The sequence below is a fragment of the Rhinatrema bivittatum genome, chromosome 3 (assembly GCF_901001135.1).
Source record: "Rhinatrema bivittatum chromosome 3, aRhiBiv1.1, whole genome shotgun sequence".
In the NCBI taxonomy this organism is placed as follows: domain Eukaryota; kingdom Metazoa; phylum Chordata; class Amphibia; order Gymnophiona; family Rhinatrematidae; genus Rhinatrema; species Rhinatrema bivittatum.
This window is the reverse complement of record NC_042617.1, coordinates 544814426-544842055: the sequence shown is the minus strand read 5'-3', so window position 1 is coordinate 544842055 and position 27630 is coordinate 544814426. Positions and strand designations below refer to the sequence as shown.

The window sequence follows — 27630 nt, the reverse complement described above, 5'->3', positions numbered from 1 at the left end:
TGGCTCACCTCTATCCCAAAAAAATGTAGCAGATTTGTGAGGCAAAACTTCCCCTGCATAAATCCATACTGGCTGCTTTCCTTCAAACTATGTCCATCTATATGTTTCATGACTCTGCTCTCTAGAATAGTCTCCATAATCCTTTCTGCCACTGAAGTCAGGCTCATCGATCCAAGGTCTCCCAGATTACCCTTCGAGCCCTTGACTGAACAAATGTATCTTGAGGCTTAGAAACTATTGTCTCAGCAGTGGCAAGATGCATCCCAAAATACAGCTCTGGTCTCAAGAGTTTCTTCTGTAGCCTGAGAGCTGTAGTGTTCATTTAGTGCACACCTCCCATGGGCCACACAATTTGTTTCTGTACTTGCATGTTCTTTAATATTTTTGTACTGCTACCATCTGATTTCATCTAGTTTGTTTTTTCTTGTCCAATATCTGATTTGGAATGTCCAGAAGAAGGTATTTTATAGGACAGGGCAGGCAAAAATATAGGCTCTTAAAACTTGTCAACAGTTACTGACCAGACAAAGTGGCCTGCTACTAGGGTTTGGGCCTAGGTAGAGGAAGGGGAAAATCTTAGATTAAAAACAGAGCAACAAGAAGTGGGTGAACAAAAACTAACCCCTCCCCCCAGCTCCTAAGAATTTTGGTTAGCACTATGGTGGGGAAGGGGGCTGGTGTATGGAATATCCTTTTTTGCAAAAGGATATTTCATACACCATACACCATTCCATACACTTTTTTGCAAAAGGATATTCATCTGTGTCCACTAGGCACAACAGTTTATCTAATTTTCCACCCTTTAATAAAAAATTGTCAGTCTGGATTATTTTTAAATTGTTTAGTGGTGTACTCAGATTGAATGTAACTCAACAGATTAACAAAGTAAATAGAGGCAAATCTTGTGGACCAGAAGGTATATGCCCCAGAGTCCTGAAAGTACTAAAAAATAAAATTGTAGATTTATTACTAGTACTTTGTAACTTATTAAAACTGTCCATTGTTCCTGATATTTAAAAATGGATCCAGGGTGATCCAGAAAACTATAGACCAGTGAATCTGACTTCAGTGCTGGGAAAATTTGTGGAAACTAATCTAAAGAACAAAATTGAAGAACATACAGAAAGACATGATTTAATGTGACACAAACAAAATCTTGCCTGATCAATCTGCTACATTTCCTGAAGGGGTAAATAAACATGTGGATAATGGTGAGCCAGTGCATTTGGATTTTGTAGTGTATTTTACAGAGTATTTGGATTTTCAGAAGGTGATTCACGAAGTGTCCCATGAGAGACTTAAAAAGTCACAGGATAGGAGGCAATGTCCTATTATGGAATGCAAACTGTTAAAAGATAAGAAACAAAGTAGAACTAAATGGTCAGTTTTCTCAATGGAAAAGAGTAAACAGTGGATTGCCTTAGGGATCTGTACTGGGACCAGTGCTTTTTAATATATGTATAAATGATTTGGAAAGAGGAATAGCGAAGGAGGTAATCAAATTTGCAGACAGCATAAAATTAATCCAAGTCAAATCATAAGTGGATTGTGAAAATTGCAGGAGGACCTTGCAAGACTGGAAGACTGGACAGCAAAATAGCAGATGAAATTTAGTGTGGACAATTGCAAAGCGATTCATAAGGGGAAAAGTAACCCACACTGTAGTTAAACAATGATAGGTTACCACCCAGGAAAAAGATCTGGGTGTCATAGTGGGCAATACTTTGAAATCCTCAGCCCAGAGTGCATTAGCCATCAAAAAAGCAAACAAAATGTTAGGAATTATTAGGAAAGAAACAAAAATGAAAACAGGGAATATCATAATGTCTCCACAGTTAGGCCATACCTGGAGTACTGTGTGCAGTTACATTGAAAAAGAAACAGAGAAGGGTGATAAAAATGATAAAGGGGATGGAACAGTTCTCCTAGGAGGAAAAGCTAAATAGGTTAAGGCTGTTCAGCCTGGAGAAGATATGGCTGAGGGGGAATATGATAGAGGTCTATAAAATCATGAATGGAACAAAACGGGTGAATGTAAATCAGTTATTTACTCTTTCAAAAAATACAAAGACTAGGGGATACGCCATGAAGTTAGTAAGTAACACAATCAAAACAGCGGAGCAAATTATTTTTTACTTAACACACAATTAAACACTGGAATTCATTTCTAAAGAATGTGGTTAAAGCACTTATCATAGCTGGGCTTAAAAAAAAAAACTTTGGATATTTTCCTAGAGAAGTCCATAATCTGATAATATCCAAACAGACTTAGGGAAAAGCCACTACTTATCAATGTACAATAGCATCATGGGATCTTGCCAGGTACTTGTGACCTGGATTGGCCACTATTGGAAACAGGATACTGGGCTTGATGGACCATCAGTCTGACCCAGTATGGCAAGTCTTGTGTTCTGCTTGTGGACGGAGAACCACAAATACAGGCCTTAAAGCTGCTTAGCACAGGCAATCCTTGAACTTCTCCATATTCATTTTTCAATTTTTCTTTCTTTCTTTTTTTGTTATTAGAAATGAAAAATTCTGTTTAAGGCAGTGACAAAAAACTGAAGAAGCATTGAGGTAGCAGCAAGGCACAAGGCTAAAAGTTGAAAATATTTGAGAGAGTAGGACATATCCATACCATAATTCGGACACAGAAAGAATAAAGGGCTCATGAGGAAGTGTGTGCACTCAGTCTTTACTGAGCTCATATCAGTGCTGATAGAGGATGTAATCTGTGCATAATGGCTAGTTCATTACATTTGAGAAAACCCAGTGATGAAGCTATGCCTTACTCAAGAAGCAAACACAAATTTTGTGCTTGGCCATGCACAGCACAATTGCAAGTTGAGGCCTGGATGTATCAAGCTACAATGTTTTCTCACGGGAGGGGTCCCACTATTGCCGGGGTAGGTGTAGCAGCCACAGAGGGCTTCCCATGAAAAAACATTGTGGCTGTATCGAGTTGTAATGTTTCACAGCAAAACACTGGGAGGCAAATCAATGCAGGCTTTTCCTTAACAGAGCAATGACAACCCTAAACTCACAGACCTCCATCGCCTTAAAGGGCCAACCCCAAAAATAATCGCAGCATCCAAAGTAAAAAAAAAAAAAAAAGATCAGCTCCGCACAAAAATGACCCCCTCCAACCCCCCCAACCCAGTCAAAAAAAAGTCTGTCCCGGGAGACGGTGACGTCATGAGCCTGAATGGCAGCTTGACTCTGCAGCTCCAGCTAGCCTAACGCTAACAGGGAGGAGAATCGATTACCATCCGCACTAGGAAGCCCGAAATACATCCCATCTGCCACCTATTCTTGCCCACGCTATGGCGACCAAACGAAAAGGCATGGATTTGCGACAATTTTCGTACGCGAAGGGAAAGGACGGAGAGGGATCGCCGGAGGCGGCAGCAACTGGGCCGCTAGCGCCAGATCCAGAGGAGGGCGATGACTCTGGGGCCGAACAAATCTCTCCAAATTCGGGGATGCCCACGCGGGATGAATTTCGCCAATGGTTTCAGGACCTGCGGCACGATATGAAAAATAATAAGAAGGAGATGATGGCCAAGATGGCGGAGATACGAGAGGATATGGCGGACATAGGGCGCAGGGTGGACGACTGCGATTGCCGACTGGACGGCCAAGAAGTGCGACTGGACAAACTGCAAGAACAGCAGGATAGCACTCGACAAAGCCAAATTGAACTAACTACAAAGTTGGAAGACTTGGAAAATCGGAACCGAAGATGTAATCTGCGATTCCGAGGGGTCCCAGAGACGGCACAGTACTCAGATTGCCGCGAGGTGGTAAGCTCACTGAGCAAATTCTTTTTGGCACAGGAAAATACATCTGATGCGCCAATAGACATAGAGATTGAACGGGCACACCGCACGTTGGGCCCCCGGATCGGGAACCAACCCCGGGACATAGTGGCCTGTTTTCTTCGGTTCCCCATTAAGGAGAAAATCCTTGCTGCAGCAAGGAAAAAACAAAGTTGGGAATGGGAATCCCATCCGGTGGCTGTTTTTTCAGATATTTCCTCAGCCACGCTTAAAAGAAGACAGGAATATCAACCCATTACCTCTGTGCTACGGCGGGAGAACATAAGGTACCGGTGGCTGTTCCCACAAGGAATCGCTATCACTATACAAGGGGTAACCACAAAGTCCCAAAGCCTGACTGATGCGGCGGCCATTTTGCGTGCGGCTGGCCTTCAGGTCACAATCCCGGAGCCATTGAAACCACGTGAGAGACCGGAGGTGAAACGTTGGCAGCGGGTGGACCATGGCGGAAAACGGCTAAGGAGGAATGCCAGCGCGCAGCTAACTGCAGCTCGGGAGGACAGTGCGGATACCTGAGGTACATCCGATCGGAGGTGTACGATCCAATTCGCCGTGTCGGCGGTACTGGCGGGAACCTGTAAGCTTCATTTTGCAGCACGGGCGGCACACTCAGATGTGCTGGGACATAATAGTTTTGACAGCAGTTCATGCGGTTTGATATGTTAAACATGTGGGACTTTGTTGGATTTTCATACGGATTGTGTAGGCAGGAGATGGAGAGGAGGCCTGCTGATTTAGGGACTTCACTAGTCTCATCTACCAAATTGGTAACGCCATGGTGTCATGGTGTTCACGAATGGGGAGGGGTGGGGGGAGGGGGAGGGGAGGGCGGGGGAGGGAAGGTAAACTACGAGAGTGGGAGACAATTTCTTACATTATTTGCATTTTATGGTAATGGTGAAGTGGGGCTTTTGCACCATGCGGGACGCATTGGATTTGAGGGGCTGGTGGGCAGGGGGAGGTGATAGTTATGGCTTCTATGCGCTATGACTTAATATAAGGCCTGTATGATGGTGCTCAGGATACTGTCTCTCAATGTGAAGGGGATACACACCCCACGCAAACAGCAATTACTTAGACAAGAAATACAGGCAGCGAAGGCCCAGATAATTTGCTTGCAAGAAACACACCTCCGAAAGAGGTATGAGCACTTGCTCAATTGGCCCATGTTTGCTCACAAAATGTATTCGGCTGCTCTCCCGACATCCAAATATGCAGGAGTTTGCACCTTATTTTGTCAGGGACAAGACTATATTATTCGCAAGCAGGTGGGGAACCCCAGTGGTCGGTACTTATTAGTTTGCTTTGAGCTGCAAGGGACCATCTACACTATTTTGAATGTTTATGCCCCAAATACTGGCCAGAAGGAGTTTTATGCGCAAATAGATGAGCTCCTGAGCAAAGAAGGGGAGGGGTTGCTCATTATAGTTGGAGACTACAATCTGACTTTACATCCCATGGTAGATAACTCCAAAGGGGCGTCTGAGGGTTCCCGCCCCCATAGGAAGAGTTTAAAAGGCTTCCTCAATAACTGGAACGTGGTGGATGCATGGAGGCAACAGCACCCGCAGGAGCGCGATTACACCTTTTTTTCTGCTCCTCATAATTCGTACTCGCGAATTGATTTCTTTTTAGTGGACAGGGTGCTTATGCCTCGGGTTGCAAACACGGCGGTACAATCTATAGTGTGGTCAGATCATGCTTCCATCCTATTGGATATCCGAACTAATCCTGATGGAACCGGTTATAAATCCTGGAAACTCAATGATACTTTATTAAGGGACGCCTCGTTCTGCAGCTCGATTACCAATGATATACGAGAGTATCTAACCTTCAATGAAGGGGCACCCACTTTAATCTGGGACTGCTTGAAAGCAGTATTGCGAGGGAAATTTATATCCCGAGGCACGTATGTGAAAAAAACTAAGATGGCAGCTACACAAACATTACTGGGGCGGATCCAGTCTTTGGCTCAGGAGCACAAGCGGTCATTGTCCGCTGCCACCTATACACAATTACAGCGCGCTAGGGAGGAATTAAGGGTAGTCACTTCTGAGGAGCTGGCGGATAAACTACGAATGTTAAATTTGGAGAAGTTCGAGTGGGGTAATAGACCAGGGAAGTTACTGGCCAGATTTTTAAAGCGGCACCAAACCCAAAATCAAATTTTTACAAATACAGGCAGACACAGGAGAGCTCTTAACATCACCCCCGGATATCCGAACCCAGTTCCACGGATTTTATGGAGCTCTTTATGATGATGGTCCTCCTTTCCAAATGGCCAGATTCAGAGTTATTTAGCAAATATAAACATGCCGGCTTTAACTCAGGATGAGAAAGATAGGTTAGATAGTGAAATCACTCCACTAGAGATTCAATGGGCAATAAAGGACCTCAAAGCGAATAAAGCTACGGGGCTAGATGGATTCACTCCGCAATTCTACAAAACATTCTCCGAAGCCCTTATTGTCCCACTACAATCATTGTTTAACTCTTTAAGGAATGGGGAACAGTTAAGGCCAGGAGCTAATGAAGCTGGGATCACAATATTGGGGAAACCAGGGAGGGATCTCACTAAGTGTGGGTCCTACCGGCCCATCTCTCTTTTGAACACGGACCTTAAATTGCTTGCCAAAATTTTAGCGAATCGCATGAACAGTGTTATGGGTAAATTGGTACATACTGACCAAGCTGGGTTCATCCCAGGGAGGATGGCGGCGGATAACATTCGCAAAATAGTTGATCTTATTGGCTGGGCTAGGACCGACTCACAACAAATGGTCTTGCTGTCGGTGGACGCAGAGAAGGCATTCGATATGGTGCGATGGCCTTACCTGTTTCATACCTTACAAGCTATGAATTTTGGAGACAAATTTTTGACATGGCTTAGGCAACTCTACAATAACCCTACTGCCCGGGTAAAGGTCAACGGCACTTACTCCGAGGCTTTCGCCATTAAGCGGGGAACGAGACAGGGGTGCCCTTTGTCACCCCTGCTCTTCGCTCTCTTCCTGGAGCCTCTGGCCATTACGGTTCGGGCTAGCTCCTCCATTACAGGTGTGGTGGTAAAGGATAGAACATTCAAGATGTCGATGTTTGCCGATGACATCATGTTCACCCTAACAGACCCAGCCAATTCCTTACAGGGTGCATTGACAGCCCTACACACATTCGGGGGCATATCGGGCTTTAAGCTCAACATAGAGAAATCTGAAATTTTGAACATTACACTGCCAGCCCCGGCTTTACAAGCACTGCAGACACAATTCCAGTTTCGTTGGGTGGCCACCAAACTCAAATATCTTGGGGTATATATTAGCAGTGACCCAAAAGAATTATACCAGCTGAATTATCCACCCCTTATACATAAAATTTTTCAAGACCTGGATCGGTGGTCAGACTTATACCTTTCCTGGTTTGGGAGGATTGCATCCATCAAAATGAATATTTTACCCCGGCTCGGTTACCTATTTCAGGCATTACCCATACACATCCCAGATGCCACGATAAATAGCTGGCAGAGACGGATCTTTTCCTATATCTGGAAGAGGAGGCCACCAAGGATTGCTAGAAGTATTATGTATAGGCCCAAGCTGCGAGGAGGGCTGGGGGTACCCAACTTGAGGTGGTACTATGCTGCAGCTCAAATCAGGGCCATCTTTGACTGGCATAGAAAGGGTGAACTGCGACAGTGGGCTGTGATTGAACAATTGCAAGTGGGGAAAGTCCCACTGGGTTCCCTTATTTGGCAACCTAAGCATACCCGAAAGCTTCAAGGGCCTCTTCTACCTACCACCCAGCACACGCTTTTGCTATGGGAGAAATGGAAAAGTCGCCTTACGGGGGATAGACGATATTATTACAGTACAAATTTATACACCAATAACCAGTTCCCCATGGGAGCCCCCTCTACGGCTCTACGCCTTTGGGATGTGAAGGGGATTAAATGCTTCGGGCAGCTTTGGGGACTCGACGGCATGATTCCCTTTCCAACCTTGCAGTCGACCTATGATCTCTCACCTGTCCATGGGTATCAGTATTTACAAATCAGACATTTCTTTCAAACTGAACAGGTGGGGAAGGATTTAGAAAAGGGTAAAACGCAACTTGAAGTTTGGTGCGAGCATGCTGATACCATGAGGAGAGCTATGTCGCAGGTGTATAATTATCTTAATAGGGACCCCGAGATTAAACCCGCTTTTATGCGGGCCTGGGAGCGGGATCTTACACGCCCGTTGTCAGACGAGACTTGGGACAAAATTTTTCTTTACACTAAACGTGGGGCCCCACAATCCCAAATAGCTGAGAACCGCTACAAGGTTCTGTTACGTTGGTACTGCACGCCTGCAAAGATACATAAATATAAGGGTACCTATGACCAGAGATGTTGGAAGGTGTGCGGAGACACAGGCACTTTTTTTCACATGTGGTGGGGGTGTCCCCATTTGACAAGTTTCTGGACATCAGTAGAGGGCTTACTTCGGGAGATCTTGGGGGATAGAGATAGCCCTTTCTCCGGAACATGTTTTGCTAAACTTGCCCCTTGATGTAACTCTCACCCAGGGTAAACTCATCACGCCTATTCTAGCCGCAGCAAAGTGTTTGGTAGCACTAGAGTGGAAGGCCACCGGGCCAATATTGGTTGAGAAACTATACCCCAAATTGCACTTGCTAAGCCTGGTACACGAGTATCGGCAGCCCTGGCGGCAGCCAAGGGGGGGATCGCATCAGACGGTATGGCTCCCGTTTCGTGAATGGCAACTTCGGAAGCGGAAAGAAGGGCTGAATGTATAACCGAATCTTGTATTGTCTTAGGAGTCACTCACTCTTATTTATTTACCTACAGCATGGGGGGGGGGGGGGGGGGGAGGAGAGGGAAAAATGGATAAACTATGGTACAGTTTCCTTTGACAATAACTGAATATCAGACTATTGGTTTGTACATGTAGCTGGTTTAATATTTATATGCTTACATGTCTATGTTCATGTTTTTGTTGACATATGTTTCAATAAAAATGTAAATTTCAAAAAAAAAAAAAAAAGTCTGTCCCAACAGGTTCCTTCCCATTCTCCCCACCCCCTTAATGAAAAATTAATCTTTTGTGTATAGGAACCCATAACCCTCCCCCTCCCCCTCCCACCTGGACCCCCAAGAAAATCTTCTTGGGGTCTAGTGGTGACCACCCCTACCCCCTCCAAACCCCTCTCCTGCAACCCCATTTCCTCCAATATTTGATTATTTATCCAGCAGAGGGGCCTCAGGCATCCCCTTGCTCTAGGCCCAGTTGGTGCCATTTTTCAAAATGGCACCAACTGGGGCAAGGTCTGGGCACTGGATCTCACCCCCATGGCTGGGGTCCGTTGTCTATACCTTGAACCTGTTATATGACTGGGGCAAGTTCAGGTCTCCATCATTTTGGAAAATGGCACTGACCGGGCTTGGGGCTAGGGGCACCCTGGGCCCCTCTGCTGGATAATAATGTGATACAGGAGGAAACTGGGTGTGGGAGGCAGTTTCAGAGTATTGGGGAGCGGTCACCACTAGACCCCAATGAGATTTTCCTGGACTGGGGGGGGGGGGGAGTCAGGGGGAAAGTTCGGGGTTCCCTATACAGCAATGATGATTTATTTTTTATTAGCGGGAGTGGGAGGGGGAAACCTGCCAAGTCAGGCTTTTTTTTAAGTGGGGATGGGGGATACAAATCTATTCAATGTTGACAAGGTCAAGGGGGGTTTGTGGTGTCGTCAAGTGAACAGCTGATCTTTTTACCTTGCATGTCAGGGCTGCCACTTAAGGCGGCTATGAGGTGAAGAGGGGGGTCAGGTTTGACACCCCGCACACTTTCTTACTATTTTTGCTGCTTTCTTTTCATTAGCAAATTTAACGTAGAACATTATGATCAGCATTAAGCTCCCAATGCTCCCACATCAGATTAATGTTTTCGCAGAAGATATACTTAAATGAACATGACTGACAACATTCTAAGTTGGCCGCGCTAATTTATTTACATAAGATTACCTATCCATGAGCTGCTTTGCATAGCTGTTCAAACTTTATGCATGCAAATCCCATGCAAAGCAACTCATTGGCACAGCGGTGGGAACCAAGGCAAAGATATGTAAATTATCACAAATATCATGTGATATCTTCATGATATGGCTGTATTGCATGATATATGTTGTTTAATGCATATCAAACCACGGCTTGATGCATCACTCTATTTCTTTTTTAGTCAAACACGTTAACTTCATTAACATATATAACTGGTTTTGCAAAACATACTCACGATAATGCAAGTAGGAACTTCACAGAGGGAGTACTCAGCCTTATTTGGTAAATCCTGGTTACCAATCAGTTCACAAACAGCAGGGTAGGATGATAACATGTTCACAAGAGCTAGAAAAGACTACAAAGAATAATAATTGTTATACATTTTCTACAGGCAAATCATCTGCTTTTAAACCTTTATTACATAAATGCATTCTCTAATGAAGAACATCAGCAAATTTTAAGATTTCACTAAGCATACATTGAAAGCCATGCATAAACTGAGTCTTATCTGTTATTTTCCTTTCCTTGAATCCTGCTAAACCAGTCTAGAAGCATGGGCCTACCAGCAGATAGAGACAGAGGATATACCTTTTTTCAGTGACATTACCACTAGTATATAAGATGGTATAGTGAAGGTAAAAGCCAGTATATTTATGTCAAAGCAAAGGATGCAAAAGACTGCCTGTGAAATCATTAACTTTAAAAAATCTCAAAAATATCGAGAAAATCCTCCAAGATAACTCCCTACTTCAAATCCTAATTGAGGATACAAGGAGAGGAAACAATAACAGAAAAAAGGAGGAAAGGACAGTACTCAGGTCCTCCCATAGAGAGAGCAAAAATACATTTCTGTACAACGCAAGACCTACAATCATGGAAAATAGTACAACCACTGATTTCCCGGGAAGGTCCTGGATTGGTCTAGCAGAATTCAAAGAAAGGAAACTGACAGGTAACACTAAATGTCTCATTCTTTAACTTCTAGACCAGTCCAGATGTGTGGGAAATACTGTATTAGATAGGGGTTAAAAATGTGAAGAACTTCGGTGTATAGGCAGGGCCAGTTAGGACCCCAAAGAATCAAAACACTGACTGTGCTATATAAAGTGTGAATATATATTTAGGATTTGTTAAGCGTTTTGGCTTCTCTTTTCTGCTAAACTTTCTGTCTTTTCTGGAAAACTAAACCACTGAATTTTGTATGCTAGTAGTGAGTCTCTGAGGACCTCAGGAAATCTGCATTACTGAGCTACCTATAAGTCATATTCCACTGACCTTTTTGAGCAACACGTAGCAAAAACTCTCTGTCCTAGGGCTGGAATGCATGAGAAAGAAAAATGCGCGTAGCATGATTGATGGCTGAATATTGGCGGGAAAGTCAGACAAGAATGCAATCTATATAAACTACCTCACAAGACCAATACCTCAGTATTGGCGGTAATGCGAGATGTTCGATGCCATGCCATGTTCCAGAGTGCTATGTTCCTAGAGAATGACTAACGGCTATACTGCTGAGGTTCATGGGACAATCTAAGCAGATTTAGAACTGTATTGTATATATCTATATATAGTATATTGCAGCTAGGCTTTAAGTGAAATAAAAATGGTATGTGAATACCTAAAATGGTATATCCATCAGAGAACCCTAAAATAGGGTAAGTAACACCACTAATGTTTTAAATGATTTGAAAGATGATTAATGTTGCATGTTTTATTACACAATGGCAAAGAATAACAACACTATTCAAAAATATTTCAAAAATAAAATTGTCATAATAACAAATACATATATTTATCAATTGTCCTAGTCAATCATTCCTCATTCACACTGTTTCCAAACTCTCTTTAGTGTTATGCATTTATAATATGTATAGATATCAATATAAAACACTGTCAAAATATATACAAAGTGCATGTAATGAAACAATGCAGCACAATCACTGAAGTCTGCTCCAAATACAGTTCTAGCAAAGAAACTTGAAAAGGTTTCCAATAATATTAACAATAGTTGAAGACTTGGACACTGAATTGACAAAGAGACATATAAAGTAGAATCAACAATAAGAAATCAAGTACTCTTCACTAAATACAGTCCATGATATCAACACAAGAATAGTTATGAACAATATTTCCCCTGAGGAAGCCTGGAAGGGGAAACAGAGGCCTTTGTAGGAACAGAGAGAAAACAGGATATAGCAGAAGTAGATCAGAGACTACAGAAACATCATTGGAACAACAGTCCTGTGAAACAATTACAAAGTATAATTTCTTATAGACTGAGGTTCAACTGTATTTCCTTTTTAATGAAGGTATCTTTCATGTGATTCATTTGCAATTCACAAAGTATCTTTCTTAAAGTCCAGCTCTATTGCAAGTGTGTCATCCTTTCATTACAAAAAACAATGACTCAGCTGAAATACGAACTCAATAGAATAGATGGTTTACACAGCAGTGTTTCGGAGTAACCAACTCCTTCTTCAGGGAGCTCCAGGTGATGACAAGCTGTCAAAATATTCTGTGTGAACACAATGTAGAGTTCTTAAAAAATGCCAAAAGGCTAATGACACAAAATGACTAAGTTGAAAAGAAGGAACTTACTAGGTGGCTAAATTCGGTCAGTCCATTTGTCAAAGTCAGCGTCTACTAGAACGCTGCAATAATGATGATAGAAAAACATTTAAGGCTTACTCTCAAAGGCAAACTAAAAAACTTGCTGTGCACCAAGTCTGTTGATTAATGAATAAAGGTACTTACAAACACTTTCAGAGTGCCGTCCGATAGAAATTTGTGCCGCGACTGACAACTGACAAGCGGAAAGAACGCTGGATTTAAAGGAGATTCCTCCGTTTGCCGGAGGAAGCAGGAAATGACGTCAAACACTCCAAATATGGTGAGAGCCATGTATGGAAAATGACGTTTGTAGAAAAGGGGATGTTCAATACTTAAACATATACCAAAAAAGTAAATCTACGTCATCGGGGTGCCCATATTGGATGGGGCTCTTCTTTGGGGAAGATCCTTATATGGTGAATGACGTAACGAGCGCGGCCATCTTGAATATTGTATCAAATGAGGAAAAACCATTCAACTTTTTCATTGAGGGCGTGGGGTTCGGTGGAATGTAAACGGTAAATCCAGCAGTTTTCTTTAAAGTTGAGCTGTGCCGATCTATCTCCTCCTCTCCAGTGTGGAGGGATGTGCTCTAATATGATCCACTTGTAATCTTTGAAGGAATGTGATTGTGTGATGCTATGTTGAACCACCGGTGCTTTAATGTCCTTATTATTGATCCGACTGCAATGTTCTATGAGTCTTATACGGATTTTACGCCGTGTGCGCCCTACATATATTTTTTGACACGGGCATAAAATATTTTGACAGCTTGTCATCACCTGGAGCTCCCTGAAGAAGGAGTTGGTTACTCCGAAACACTGCCGTGTAAACCATCTATTCTATTGAGTTCGTATTTCAGCTGAATCATTGTTTTTTGTGATCTAGTCATTTTCAGCTGATTTTTGGGTCCTAGAATTTGCATCCTTTCATTACAAGCACGTTATATATATTTTGACAATATTTTATGTTGTTATCTATACATGTTATAAATTCATAACAACACAGAGGGACTGATGCAATATTTGTATGATGAAAGCTGGCACTTAACAGTCAACGCCCGCTTTCCTAACACAACCCCAGGCACCCCTCCTTGGGACACCATGCAATATATAAATTAGGGGTCGCATTATCAAGGAGACACTAGGGACACTTGTGGGCCCCTAACACCTCTTTGACAACGAGAGCCTGCGAGCGTTGGCTGGTTAAGAAAACAGACCCCAAATTTATCAGCATCTGTTTCCTAAATGACACACAGTCAGGGGCTCTGGAAATGGCCATTTGTCAACTGAGCATCCATTTCCTGCAGGTGCTTTTTTTTTTTTTTTACTTTTTTAAATTATTTTTTTTAAAGATTTGTTCCTCCTACTTAATATTGTAACAATATTAAGTAAGAGGCTGTACAGAAAAGCAGCTTTTTCTGCTTATCTGTACTACTTTTAGGATAGATAGATAGATAGATATAGATTTTCTGGTTATTGATTTACTTAGTCTATGCATATGCTTTCTTGTATCTTCTATTACATTTCTATTATTTTTCCTTGCTTACTTTATACCTTATTCTTATGTGCATTGCAATATTTTCTGTTTGTGGATATTAAGAAAGAAAACAATGCCAGCTAGTGAACTTAATTACTTCCCAGCCATTACAAGTACCCAAGCCCATACTAACCCAGAGAACGACTGACCCAAAGACCACATATCTCTTGGCATATACATCCAAACTATTATGTTTACTGAGGGATGTAAAGATGATCAAATGGCCACCTTACAAATGTTCTCCAGAGCAAGAACTGTAGTTTACACCCAAGAGGAAGCCTGATCTTTCGTAGAATGAGCCTGAAGCGCCTCCAGAACTTACTAGGGATATGAATCGTTTTTTGACGATTTAAAAAAATCGTCAGATAATTTTTAAATCGTCAAAAATCATTAGAGTGCGCGATACAATACAAATTCCCCCGATTTATCTTCAAAAATCATTAAATCGGGCACGGGAATTATTTGGGGGGAGGACGGGAAAACCAGCACACCAAAACAACCCCTAAACACACCCGACCCTTTAAAACCAATCCCTTACCCTCCCGAACCCCCCCAAAATGTTAAATTACCAGGTGGTCCAGTGGGGGGGGGGGTCGTCCCGGCAGTGATCTCCCGCTCTCGAGCCATAAAGATGGCGCCGATGGCCCTTTGCCCTTACCATGTGACAGGGTATCCATGCCATTGGCCGGCCCCTGTCACATGGTAGGAGCACTGGATGGCCGGCACCATCTTTACGATGGCGGCGGCCATCTTTAAAACAAATTAAACTTCTTCTACACTTTGAAGACTATAGAACAGCTTTACAAGCCTTAATTTTTTCAAAACTAGATTACTGCAATGCAATTCTCCTAGGTCTTCCAATTTCAACTATAAAGCCTTTACAGCTTCTACAAAATGCAGCAGCTAGATCTTTGTCCAACAGCAATAAAACAGAACACATCACTCCGATCCTTAAACAACTTCATTGGTTACCAATCTCTCACAGGATAATATATAAAACCCTAACTCTAATCCACAAAGCTCTCTATAATAATAAAACTGAATGGATGAAAGACACACTTATTTTTAAAGACTCACTTAGAAACCTACATTCAACAAATACTGGGCTTCTCTTAACTTCTTCACCAAGAATGATACACCATCAATTTACAAGAGAGCGTGCTTTTTCCATTGCAGGACCAGCTTTATGGAATACTTTACCCACAGAAGTAAGACTTGAAGAAGCTACTAAAACTTTCAAGAAAAAAATAAATACTTGGCTTTTCAATAAAGGATTTACAATGTCTTAAGATCAATAACCCCTCTTTCACTTTCAATTATATCTTCCCCTTTATTTCCCTTTTTCCCATCCCCCTTCCTTTTATTTTATCAATCACTACTCTTTAACCCATCCCTCTCTTGTTTCTCCTCAACCCCCAATCTTTCTCTGATCACACTCCTATTTTAACATATATGATAATTACACATTGTAATACATATCCCATTTTTCCCCTCATTTGTTATACTTTATTACATTGTATCCATTTTTTAGTTAAAAATATTATATGTAAACAGATGTGATGGCATTAGCTGAATATTGATATATAAAAGCAAATAAAAAAAAGAAATAAATAAGAAAAGTTCAATGAATCAGCTGATTCTGCCACTGTGCTGGCCTCAACAGGAGAGAAGGACAAATAATCTGTCACATAGTTCTCTTAAAAAACTGACTGAAGAAGCACAAGGGAGCCCAATCACAAACAGAGAAAAATAAGCCAGTTCGTGCAGACCCCACAGGGAAGGCTCCGTTTGGATGTGCTCAAATATCCATGGACATGAGGATGCTTAGACTACTATAAAAAGAAAATGAGCAACCAGAGCTGACTCAGTTGGAAACCCACTGCAAAGGGAGAGAAGAGAAAGAGGGCTGATAACAATGGCCCCATGAAAGATCCTGGACCCACCTTGTTGAAAAAACATCCCCTCTAAATTCAAGCTTGGATAAAGGCCAAATTTCCCTGCAGATTCCAGCCACTTATTTGCTTTCTTTCTCTCATATGTCCTGGAACTTTTAACTTTTTAAAAAAAAATCTTTATTTTTTTCACTACAGTCCTCTCCAGGGATGGCGGCGGAGGGGTAGGATGGGAATCTTGTGGGGGAGGTTCTCAGGGCTGATAAGATAAGAGTCCCATGAGCATCTGAATGTGTGCTAGCGTCCTGATACTCTCAAGAGAAGTTAGCTACAACTCTTCCCAAGGGAAGTTAGCTAACTTCAACTCAAATAATGCGGCTTCGAGGTAAGCTTCATTATTTGATTTGCATTGCTTAGGCTACTAATGAGCTGAATACCATGCAATATGTGTTGTGCTTGTGGCAGAATAACACAAGATGTTTTAAATATCTTGCATTATCCCTGCATTAGGATATTTACTGCAAGGTTAAAAGCCTAAAAGGCCATAGAAATATGGACTTAAGTTGTGAAGTGCCTTGCCCAAGGTCACAAAGAGTCATACTTTGAATTCCAGATACAGTAAATTTTAATATCAAAACAAAAAATAATACACATTTGGCACACCTTACATGAAATCTTGATATATTTGTATACATATTGTATCCTATGAACCTCAGGAAGTGGTTCTTTGCTACAATGCAAGTTCTAAGAAGAACACTAGTAGGGATGCTAACATGCCTGATCCAAGATGGCAGTGTAGTCCCTCAGCTCCTCTCCTTTCCTATTTTCTTTTTTATTTCTTTAGCCAGCAGAAAAGTTGTCTTTTAGTTCCAAAAGCAGTGCTGCAAGACACTATACTTCTTTGCCTTTTATTTCTTTACTTTAATACAAGAACCATTTTGCCTTTGTGACCTTTTCCCGTCAAGTGATTTGTCGCAGACCACTATACCATGGCAGAGGGAGAACTGTATCCCCCTGGTCCACTTTTTTCTGATAACCTCAAATTTTTGCCAATTCAGTGGAATAGAAGGTAGGGAAAAAAGTTTGCTGGTGTGTTATCAAACCTCCCTTACTTTGTCTCACTGAAAACCAGAGAGGCCACACCTTGCATTACTGAAGCTCCTCTTTCTTAGGCCTCTGAAGTATCATAGACGCAAGAATGCTTGGCACCCTTCGGAATTGGTGCAAGAAATCTGACCCATATATGAGGCTGCCTTAATGTTTTTAGTAACCACAAAGTGGTGGGTTCTATAAGAAAAATGAAGCAAAACTTTTATGGCGAAGGAAATGAAATGGGGAGGTTACTAGCTCACTCACCAACCTAACTCATTAATGGTAAATAGGGATGTTAAAGAAATAGAGATGGAGAGAGGCCAATCGGCAACGAATCCTGCGATGAGTTCTGAGGCTTGTGCTTCATTTTACTTGAACCTGTATTCTCAGGAGACAACTAGCAAGGAGCAAAGAAAAGAGGATTTCTTGGCCAGGGTCTCTTTGTCCTCTCTGAATGAGCTTGAAATGAAAGCTTTGGGTGGTGCAGTCTCACCTTTTGAAATAGAAAAAGCCATTCATTCTTTAAGAACTGGAAAATCTCCGGGAGAGGATGGTTTTATTTCGAATTACTTTAAAACCTTTGCTCCTCATTTAGTATCTAGATTAGCTGAAATGTATAATGTAGTATTGATTGGTGGCTCTCTCCGTGCTTCAATAAAATCTACTTCTATAACTGTGATTCCCAAAGAGGGGAAGAATTCAAAGAGCTGCTACTCTTATAGACCAATTTCCCGCCTTAATGGTGATGTAAAGGTTTTTACTGAAATGCTAGCTAATCATATCGAGAGTCTACTTCCTAAATTGGTACATAAGCGATCAGACTGGTTTTATGCCCTAAATTTAAAGATGAATTTTAAAAGCCCTGCACGTGCCAACTGGAAAATACATGTACAAGTCAGGCCAGCGCATGCTGAGAAGATTTTAAAAACCGCCCAATGACGCGCATATCTGCCGCTGCATGCGCACGTAAAATGTTTCTAATAAGGGGCAGAGAATGGGCACAGTCTGGGCAGGGCATGGAGATGTCGGGGCCTGGCCAAGAGATGTGCGCATAAACATGTATGTGTCCTTACACACCAGGGTCCCTTGCTTTGTAAATTTATTCTGCTATGGATGGCATGCAAGTAGTAAAATTAAAAAATATAGGCAAAGCAGTGCGGATTTAAGGGTCAAGGTTAATAGGGGTGAAGGGGAATTATAAAATTAGGGGGAGTTTGCAAAACCTATCCCTAAACTGGGCAAACTGGGAATAAACTAGGAAAACTATCTAAGGCATCAGCACGTGCCCTGTGTAAAATGTCCCCACTTACGTAGTTAATGCAGGATTTGCGCGCACATGCGCACATCCATTTAAAATTGTGCGCACATGTACGTGCATCCAGGCTATAACATGCCTGCATGTATATACAAATATTATAAAATGGACGTGTCCTTGGGTGTAGGATGACAAACGCATGCACCAATATTCAAGTTAATGTCTTAATATTCAAAACGAGTTCATGGATCACTGACTCCCTCCTACTTTCTCTGAACATGGAAAAAACTTAACATTATGTTGAATGGATCAATTTATTCGCAACCCTAAGAAGGATAAACTTTAGCCCTAATTTTCATAAATGAGTGCCCAGTTTGAACTCTGCCCCAACTGAACATAAGAATGTAAGAAATGCCATGCTGGGCCACACCAAGATCCATCGAGCCTAGCATTCTGTCTCTGATAATGGCCAGTCTGGGTCATAAGTACCTGTCAGATCCCCAATAGTTGATCTATTTCTTGTACCTCAGTCCCAAATATAAGCACTGGCGTTCCCAAGTCTTCGTAGCTAATAGCTGTATATGGACTTTTCCTTCAGGAACTTGTCCAGTCCTCTTTTGAACCCCACTGTGTTAGTTGCCTTGACCATATCCCCCTGCAACAGATTCCACAGATTGATTGACCACTGAATGAAAAAATGTTTCCTACAATTTGTTTTAAATATGCTGGTTGCTAGTTTCATGGAGTGTCCGCTAGTCCTAGTGTTGTTTGAAAAGGAAAATAACATTTCCTATTTACCCATTCTAGCCTACTCATGATGTTATACATTTCAATTTATATCCCCTTTCAGATATCTCTTTTTCAAGCTAAATAGCCCTAATTTGTTTAGCCTTTAGCCATAAAAGGACTTTTCTATCTCCTTTATTTTTTGTGTCACCCTTCACTGTACCTTTTCTATGTCGCTATGTCTTTTTTGAAATGGGTCAACCAGAGCTACTTATAATACTCATGGTGTGATTGCACCATGGATCAATACAAAGGCATTATAAATCTCAGTTTTATTCTCTTTTCCTTTCCAAATAATTCCTAACATTCTACTAGCCTTTTTGACTGTCTCCACACTTACTCATGTCTGAATTAATAGTGCTACCTCACAGCAATTTATGCTCAAAAAGAGAACAAGACAGGGTTCTCCCCTTTCTCCTCTGCTCTTCTTGTTGTTCTTAGTACTCCTAGCTTGTGCCATTAGAAAATAGGAAGGTACTAAAGGCATGCAGAGAAAGGATGGATTGGAGAATAAAACTGCCTTATTCTCAGACTATGACCTCCTCCTTATTAGGGACCTGGTGCAGTCTCTGTAACATGAGGCTTATATGGTCTCAGAATTTAGTGGGGTATCAGGATAAAAGATTAATCTTGAGAAAACTGAATTACTAGACCTTGGTTTATTGTGCTGAAAATTGAGCTAGATTTCCTTTTCACATAGGCTAGAGGCTCTCTAAAATATTTTGGAGTTAGAGTCTACCAGGATATAGATAAACTGTACTCCCTAAAAAACCTACCTTTACTGAAAAACATTAAGGATGATCTAGGGAAATAACTACCTTATTCTATCTCCTGATTTGGCAGAATATCAACTATTAAAATAAATATCTTGCTTAGAATTGTATTTCTTTTTGAGATGCTTCTGAATAAGTTCCTTCTGTTTGGGGAATTTTAAATTCCTGTATATCAGAATCCATCTGGAGGAAAAAAGGGCTTAAATCAGTAGAAGGGTTTTAATGGGACATCAGGATAGAGGGAGCTAGGTCTCCTGGACTTTTCGGGTATCAATGGGCTATTTACTTAAAAAGCATTCTTATATGGTGGCAGGCCCCCAAGGAGAAACACTGGATAGCCTTGGAAAGGGCTGTTTTTCCTAACATTATTTCTTTAAATGTCTTAGAATGTCTTCCTCCCAAACACAAGAATGTTTCAATTATGGAGCACATTTTTGTTTTAGGGAAAAGTACATAACCGGCATTAACTTACTTTCTAGAAGAGGATTTCCTCACATCTATTCCGTTCTTTCCTGAGTAAAAGATCATTCAAGGTGAAAATCAATAATAAACAATCACACTCAATTAGATCTAATTTGGGTGTTCCACAAGGTTCTGCCCTTTCACCAACCCTCTTTAACATTTATCTACTTCCTCTCTGCCTCCTCCTCACCAAGTTGAAAATCAAGCACTATGTTTACGCGGATGATATCCAAATTCTCATCCCCATCAAGGAGTCATTACAAAAATCCCTCATTTTCTGGGACAATTGCTTCCAGGAAATCAGCTCTCTCCTCTTTAAACTTAACCTAGTCATCAATAAAGACAAGACGGAATACCTAATCATCTCTCATGATGAAAACATCGTTACTAGAGAAACAACCTTTCACCCTGATCAACCTCAGGTCGATAACCAATCTCTTCCTACCCTCTCTTCAACAATACCTGACAATTTCAAAAATTCTTCTTACGTAAGAGACCTAGGCTCCCTCTTGGACAACCAGTTGAACTTTAAACGGTTTGTCAACAATACGACAAAAGAATGTTTCTTCAAATTACAAGTTCTTAAAAAGCTTAAACCCCTTCTACACTTCTATGATTTCCGTTTGGTTCTTCAATCAATTATACTCACCAAAATTGACTACTGTAACTCTTTATTGCTTGGGCTTCCAGCTGTAACCATAAAGCCACTACAGATGTTACAGAACTCAGCCGCCAGGATTTTGACGAATACAAAAAGGAGGGATCACATCACACCCATCCTTTACAACCTCCACTGGCTCCCTATCAAATACAGAATCCTTTACAAAGTGTTAACCATCATACACAAAAACCTACATAACCTTGCCCCAATTGAGCTCACTTTCCAGGTTCGCCCTAATTATTCCACTAGACCGATGAGAAGAGCTTACCTAGGAACTCTCTTTATCCCTCAAGCTAAAAATCTCTAAGAAAAAGGGCCTTTTCTACTGCAGGTCCCACTCATTGGAACAATCTCCCTCCAGACCTCCGACAGGACCCATGCCCAGTCTCCTTTAAAAAAAAACTAAAAACCTGGTTATTCAAGCTTGCGTTTCCTGAACCCTCTATTTAGCTTAAAGCTTTCTCTCCATCTTTTTACAATACTTCCTTGCTCATTTCTTTCAATAATATAGTTTGGTCTGTCTTTCAATTTCTCTCTCTTTTCTGACCCTCAGACACTATTTAACGCTTTTTTTTTTTTCTCTATTCTAATTGATCTAAGTACAAGTACACTTTATTTAGTTGGATCAATCAATTGTTGTCATTATTACTTGTATCCTCTATTACTATGTAATTCAATTTGTTTTTTGGTTTACCTTGATTACTATGTAATTTCAAACTGTTTACTTGGTTTTCCTTTTCTCTGACTATGTTATTTAAAGTTTCTTAGATGTTCATGGTTCCTTGTAATGCCTACAGGCAAGTTAGTTTTGTTCATTGTAAACCGGTTTGATTTGCATCTAATGTAGGAAGATCGGTATATAAAAACTAAAAATAAATAAATAAATAAATAAATCTTTCGCCATTAACCCCTCACCCTGTCCTATAAGCTCTAAAATTCAAGATCTACAAACTTGTTCCTCATCAAAAGCAGCAGTAAAATTATGTGGATAGTATATGCGTGCCACAGTTTTCAATTTTAAAATATGGAATTACACATGTAGATGCTGTCCCCGCCTCACCCCTTTTCCACCCCCTGATTTCTCACGCATCCATGAGTACATACGGGCGCAATTTCCAGCTTTTTAAAATCCACATTGCTCACATGCAGCCTATATATGCTCATGAGTGGGCATTTTTGCGTGAGCAACGCTTTTAAAATCAGCCTCAAAGCTCTTTGTGCTAAGGATCTAGGAAGAGAAATAGAAGAGGACTGGGATCACATTATCTGGAAGCTCAGTCAGGGAAATTCACCTTGTATGACCATTTGGGACAGAGATGGCCAACTCCTTTCCTCGAGAGTCACAAACAGGCTAGGTTATCAGGATATCCACAATGAATATGCATGAGAGAGATTTGAATACAATTGTGGCAGAACATGCAAATATCTCTCATGCATATTCTTTGGGGATATCCTGAAAACCTGGTCTGTTTGTGGCTTTCAAAGACCAGAGTTGGGCACTCCTGATCTGGGAGAATGATTATAATATACTATATTATTGGTATAAAACCTTTACCTGGACAGGGCACATTAAGATAGGAGGATATTCTGAGAGTATCTTTAAAACTACAAGAGGGTAAAGGTTTGGAGAACGGTATTGACTGACTGCAAATTTAAAGACAATTGTGGATAAAGAAGTAATTTGTTTGGTGGTTTATTTGGATGTGATTTGAGCTGTTAAAAGAATAGGCAACGAGTATAGTGCCAGATCTGGCTCTTCCCCTGGTGAAGCCGTTGTGGTGAAACAAGGGTCCCTTGCAGGGAATACAGTTACATGCCCATTAAATGAGGAGGGAATTCAATTACTCGTTTGTATTACATGAGGACAGTAAGTTGAACATCATGGATATCAACATGAATTTTAGAGAACATACATAGGAATGAGAAGTAGTGAATACATGGTTCTTTGTCAGTATCACATGAAGATAGCAAGCTGAATACTGTGGATATTATCAATATGAGTATAAGCGGGATGGGACAACACATAATATGTGATAAATGTGATAAATGAAGAACTATGCATTTTAATGTTATAACAATGTTAAGAAAAGTGGCATAGTTATTGACATGTTGTACATGCGCAATGTTCCTGCTTGTATTCAGTCACATGTGAAAGAGGGTTTCTATATTCCATTATTGGTGCAAGTGTTTCCTTCAATACTGTAAGCATTTAAAAATATTTAATTATTTAATTACTTTTTGTAAGACTTCTGTGATATTGATACATAAGAATGCTGTTTTTAGTCCTACTTTGTAAAGGACTATTTTAAGGAGTGAATATGGTGTGAATGAGATGTGTTTTGTATATATTTGTTTTGTATAAATAAAGTACTTTTTGTATTGCTTTTTCTGTAAGTGAGAATAGACTCATCATTTCACTGATAATAAGCACAACTAACTCATTTGAGACACTATCCAGTTCCATAACACTTTGTGATATGCTTTGATAATGAGCTCACTGATAGTTCTCATTAATAGTAACATTCATGACTCTCAAGTATCAGAAATCTATAATTTATATATAATGCTCTGTGCAATCTTGAAACATTTTTTTAGAATAATTGAAAACTATGGGCCGAATTTTATAAGCATTGTTCAAGCTAAAAGATCCAAATACGTGACTATGTGGGCCACCCATTAGCAACACAGATTTTTAAAATCGCTAATTACATACATATATGCATGTGGGCGAGCTAAAAAAAAGGGAGTGGAAAAGGGGCGGGCCATGGGTTTTCCGGGGTGGGTTCAACAGTTACACTCATAAATCCATATTTTAAAACCAGAGGCCACAGCACACGGTGGCTTGATAGCTTTGTATATTTACTGCTGCTCCTGATGAGGTGTAAGTCTGCAGAAAGCACTTTTTAGGCCTAACATGACAGGGTGAGGAGTCCGGGTCAAGTGGGGATCATGCAGGATGAAGAACCAGAGGGGTCTGGATGACCTCGAGATTGACTGGGTAAACTGGTGGACTAAAATGAAAAACTGGAAATGTCCTTTGTACAAACATGTTTTAAAATCTGGTTACTTATATGCATTAAACCAACAAAGTCCTAAGGAAGCTACACATAGCACATTTGCTCAAGTAATGGCTTAAAATTAGGAGCATACTTATGCGTGGTAGGCATACTTTAAATTGTATGTGCGTAAATGCACACACGATTTAAAATTCCAACATATGTCCGCTTGTGCCCATATACTCATGTATGGGCACAAGCATGTTCATTTTAAAATTAGCCTGTATGGATTGATTCAACCTGAATTTGTGATTTATAACAATTCCTAGCAGAAATATACTAATCAAAAAATCTTATAAAAATAATCACATCCTGTCTCTTGGTCCATCGTCTCACTTGTCTGGACTGGTGTAACAGGTTTCAAGGACGGAAAATTAAAAAAAAGAAAATGTCTCCTTTCATTTTATCCTGCTATACCAGTCCAGATGAGTGGGAAGTACCAAAGCCCAACTGCAGGAGGAAATAAGGCTGTACCTCATCCACAAGAAAGCTAACTGGCAATGTTTAGCAAAGGAACATAACGATGACCAAGCAACTGCCTTACATACGTCCACCAGTGCTATAGCAAATGCCTCTGCCTAGGAAGAAGACTGGGCTCTAGTGAGGATAACTTGAAGATCCCAGGAGCCTAACAGCCCTTTTAATAAATATGCTAAAGATGTTGCATTCTCCATCCACCCAGCCAGACTAGCTACAGAGACCACCTCACCTTTACATGGTCCTCCAAACAAAACAATCTATCTGTTCAGCAAAACAAGTTAGAGAGCCCGGAATATGTAAGGAGAACTCAATGTTCATCCAAACACCTCAAGGATTTGCTGCTGTCATGACACTCCTCGAGAGAATGCTGGAAAAAGCCAACCTACAAAAACTCCTAACAATACCTTCCGTAAGAAGGAAGACACAGGATGAAGATTTACGGAAACATCCGACAAGGCTCCGGTCAGTAGAGGGACTAAAACCTGGAGATACTGAGTGGAACTGAATGCCTCCAAGAATAGATCCTTAACTGAAACATATTTCAGAGACTCAAGGAGGAAGGGAGATAGGGAGCTACACTAGCATCTTCTTAACCAAATCTAGATCCCACTGAAAACTCAGCAGTCCAAAGGAAGGATGTAGCCTCATCACCTCATAAATAAAGATGGAACACTTCCCAAAAAGATGTGACCAAGTCCCTCTGAAGTCTAACCCTAAAACAGGAAATAGCAGTTACTGAATCTTAAATAGGGCAAGTCTAACCTCTTCTCTAAGCCCGTTGAAGGGAAACTAAATGGATGGAACCACCAAACACCAGGAAGAAACCAACCAGACCCTTCAACACACTTCAAGAAGTGTCAGATTTAAACATGAGCCAGAGAAGCTGTGGTTTTATGGCCCTACAAAAAAAAAATATATAAAATACTGAAGTGAATATTTTTTTTATGCATGCCCTGAAAAGAGCCAAGCTGGAAGACAAAATGAGAAGCAACACTGAACCTAGACTCCTCAGGAAACAAATAAAAAGAGAAGACAGCTAACCAGCTGCCTCAAAAGAACCTCATACCACAGTGGTCGTGGTCAAACTGAGATCACTAGAATGCCGCAAAGGCTTTCTTTCCATCTTGTGAAGAAACTATCCTAGAAATGGTTAGTTTGGGGAAAAAACAACCGATCGAAATTCCAGTCTTTTCTCTAGTGGAAAAAATTTGGGCAACATGCAGCAGATAAGTTCCCCCATCAGCTTAACAGAGAGGACAATGGGGAGAGGGTGCAGCAGGGGAAATTAAGTAGGGAACCAGCAAAAAATTCCTGGAGATCTCACCATGAAGAAACAGAAACTGTCTGAAAGAGACTCACCCATAGGAGAAGTTAATTAGTTTCATCTGAAAATCCAGATGAAGATAACTAGGTGAAATTCCCAGATAATCTATCCTACTCAGTGGTTTTGAAAATGTATTTATTTATTTAAAATATTTTCTGTACCATCGTTAAGTTATATACCATCACAATGGTTTACATACAGGCACATAAATTAAAATTGGTAAATGTGTACCGTAGTACATTCTAAGAAGTGCAAATAGATATGGTTACATCATGTCGTAAAAAAAAAAAAATCTTATTTGTTGAATGAGGTAAATCTTGACCGTATATACATGCAAGTTACTTATTTACCGGTATAATTCTCGTGCTCTGTTTAATTCTATTAAGTTAGCCGTGAGATAAACTAGTAAGTTACTACAACGCACATGTTGAGAACAGTGCTGTGTGCTGGTGATCTTCTGCCTGATCCTGCATACTTTCTATTCGCCTTTCTCTTTGTAAAAAGCTTATTTAAAAAGCCAGATTTTTAAACTCTTTTTGAAGGTTTTGAGGTCTTTTTGTAATCTACCTCTAGCGGCATTGTGTTCCACAGTGTAGGGCCTGCTAATGATAATGCCCTTTCTATAACTTGGGTTAGTCGCCTATTAGTGCTTTTGAACAGAAGGCTCTTAGCATTTTTTGCTTGCATTATTTTTTGACTAGATATTTTTTTCCCTTCCTGAAAGAAATTAAATCCATGGGCAAAGATTTTACTATTTCAAAACCATATAATCAAACTGACTTTAGACTAAGACCATTGTACAAAGGTTAGGAAAGACTCATGTGCTCGAAGAGACTTCTGCAGTTAAGTATCCCATTAAAGAATTGTGTGACTGATATGCATACAAAATTCTATGCATACATGTTTATGCTTGTTGTTTTATGTACAGGTGAAAGGTGCTGCTGGGGGTAGAGTTGGGACTTGCGCACATACTTTATGATTAGAGCAGCAGGCTATGAACCATGGAAACCAGGATTCAAATCCCATTGCTGCTCCTTGAGACCTTGGGCAAGTCACTTTACCCTCTGTTGCCTCAAGTACAAACAGGGATGTTCACTTTCAAACTGGCGCACCTGCGCAGATTTGTGCGCATACGTTGGCCTGCACCCAGGGACACGGCCATTTTATAACATCGACACGCATAAGCGCACAAATTATAAAATAGCCTGGCCTCACGCATGTGCACAAAATTTTAAGTGGGCACATGCATGTGCATGCAAATGCCACTTCTACCGTATAAATCAGGGGATTTTAAAAGAGACGTGCGCAGACACTCTTCCCTGTTTTACCAGTTCATCCCCAGTTTACCCAGTTAAGAATAGGTCCTCCAACCCCCATCCCCACCCCAGTAAGCCTGAATCCTTAAAACCCAGCAGATCTGCATATTTGTTTTTGTTTTTTAACTTACACGTCATCCATAGTAGAAGTAAAGTTACGCAGCAGGAGGCCTCGGCGCATGCTGGATCATGTAAGTACTTACGTGTACCTCTCTGGTTCACGTCCTGAAACACCCATGCCCTGCCCAGCTCAGACCACGCCCTGCCCCGTTTAGAAAACTTCCGAGATGTGCGCACTCTGGGAGATGCATGCGTATCTCAGCAGCTTTTAAAATCTGTTCAGCGCGCGCAAGCCTGACGTTCGCACACCCCCTAATTAATGCATGTGTTGGGATTTTAAAATTCACTTTTTAGATTGTAAACCCTCTAGAGATAGGGAAATACCTACATTATCTGAATGTAATCTGCTTTGAATTGCTGAAAAGCAGAAAAT

At 40.9% G+C, this 27630-nt stretch overlaps 1 protein-coding gene across 3 annotated transcripts in view; it reads right to left on the bottom strand.

Annotated features, from left to right (window-relative positions):
• Positions 1-27630, bottom strand: part of TBC1D32 (TBC1 domain family member 32) — a 661976-nt gene that overhangs the window by 313650 nt on the left and 320696 nt on the right. For all 3 annotated transcript variants that reach the window (XM_029596414.1, XM_029596412.1, XM_029596413.1), the window contains one exon: positions 10127-10246. In XM_029596414.1, the coding sequence (XP_029452274.1) occupies positions 10127-10246 (120 nt within the window). The remainder of the gene's footprint in view (positions 1-10126; positions 10247-27630) is intronic.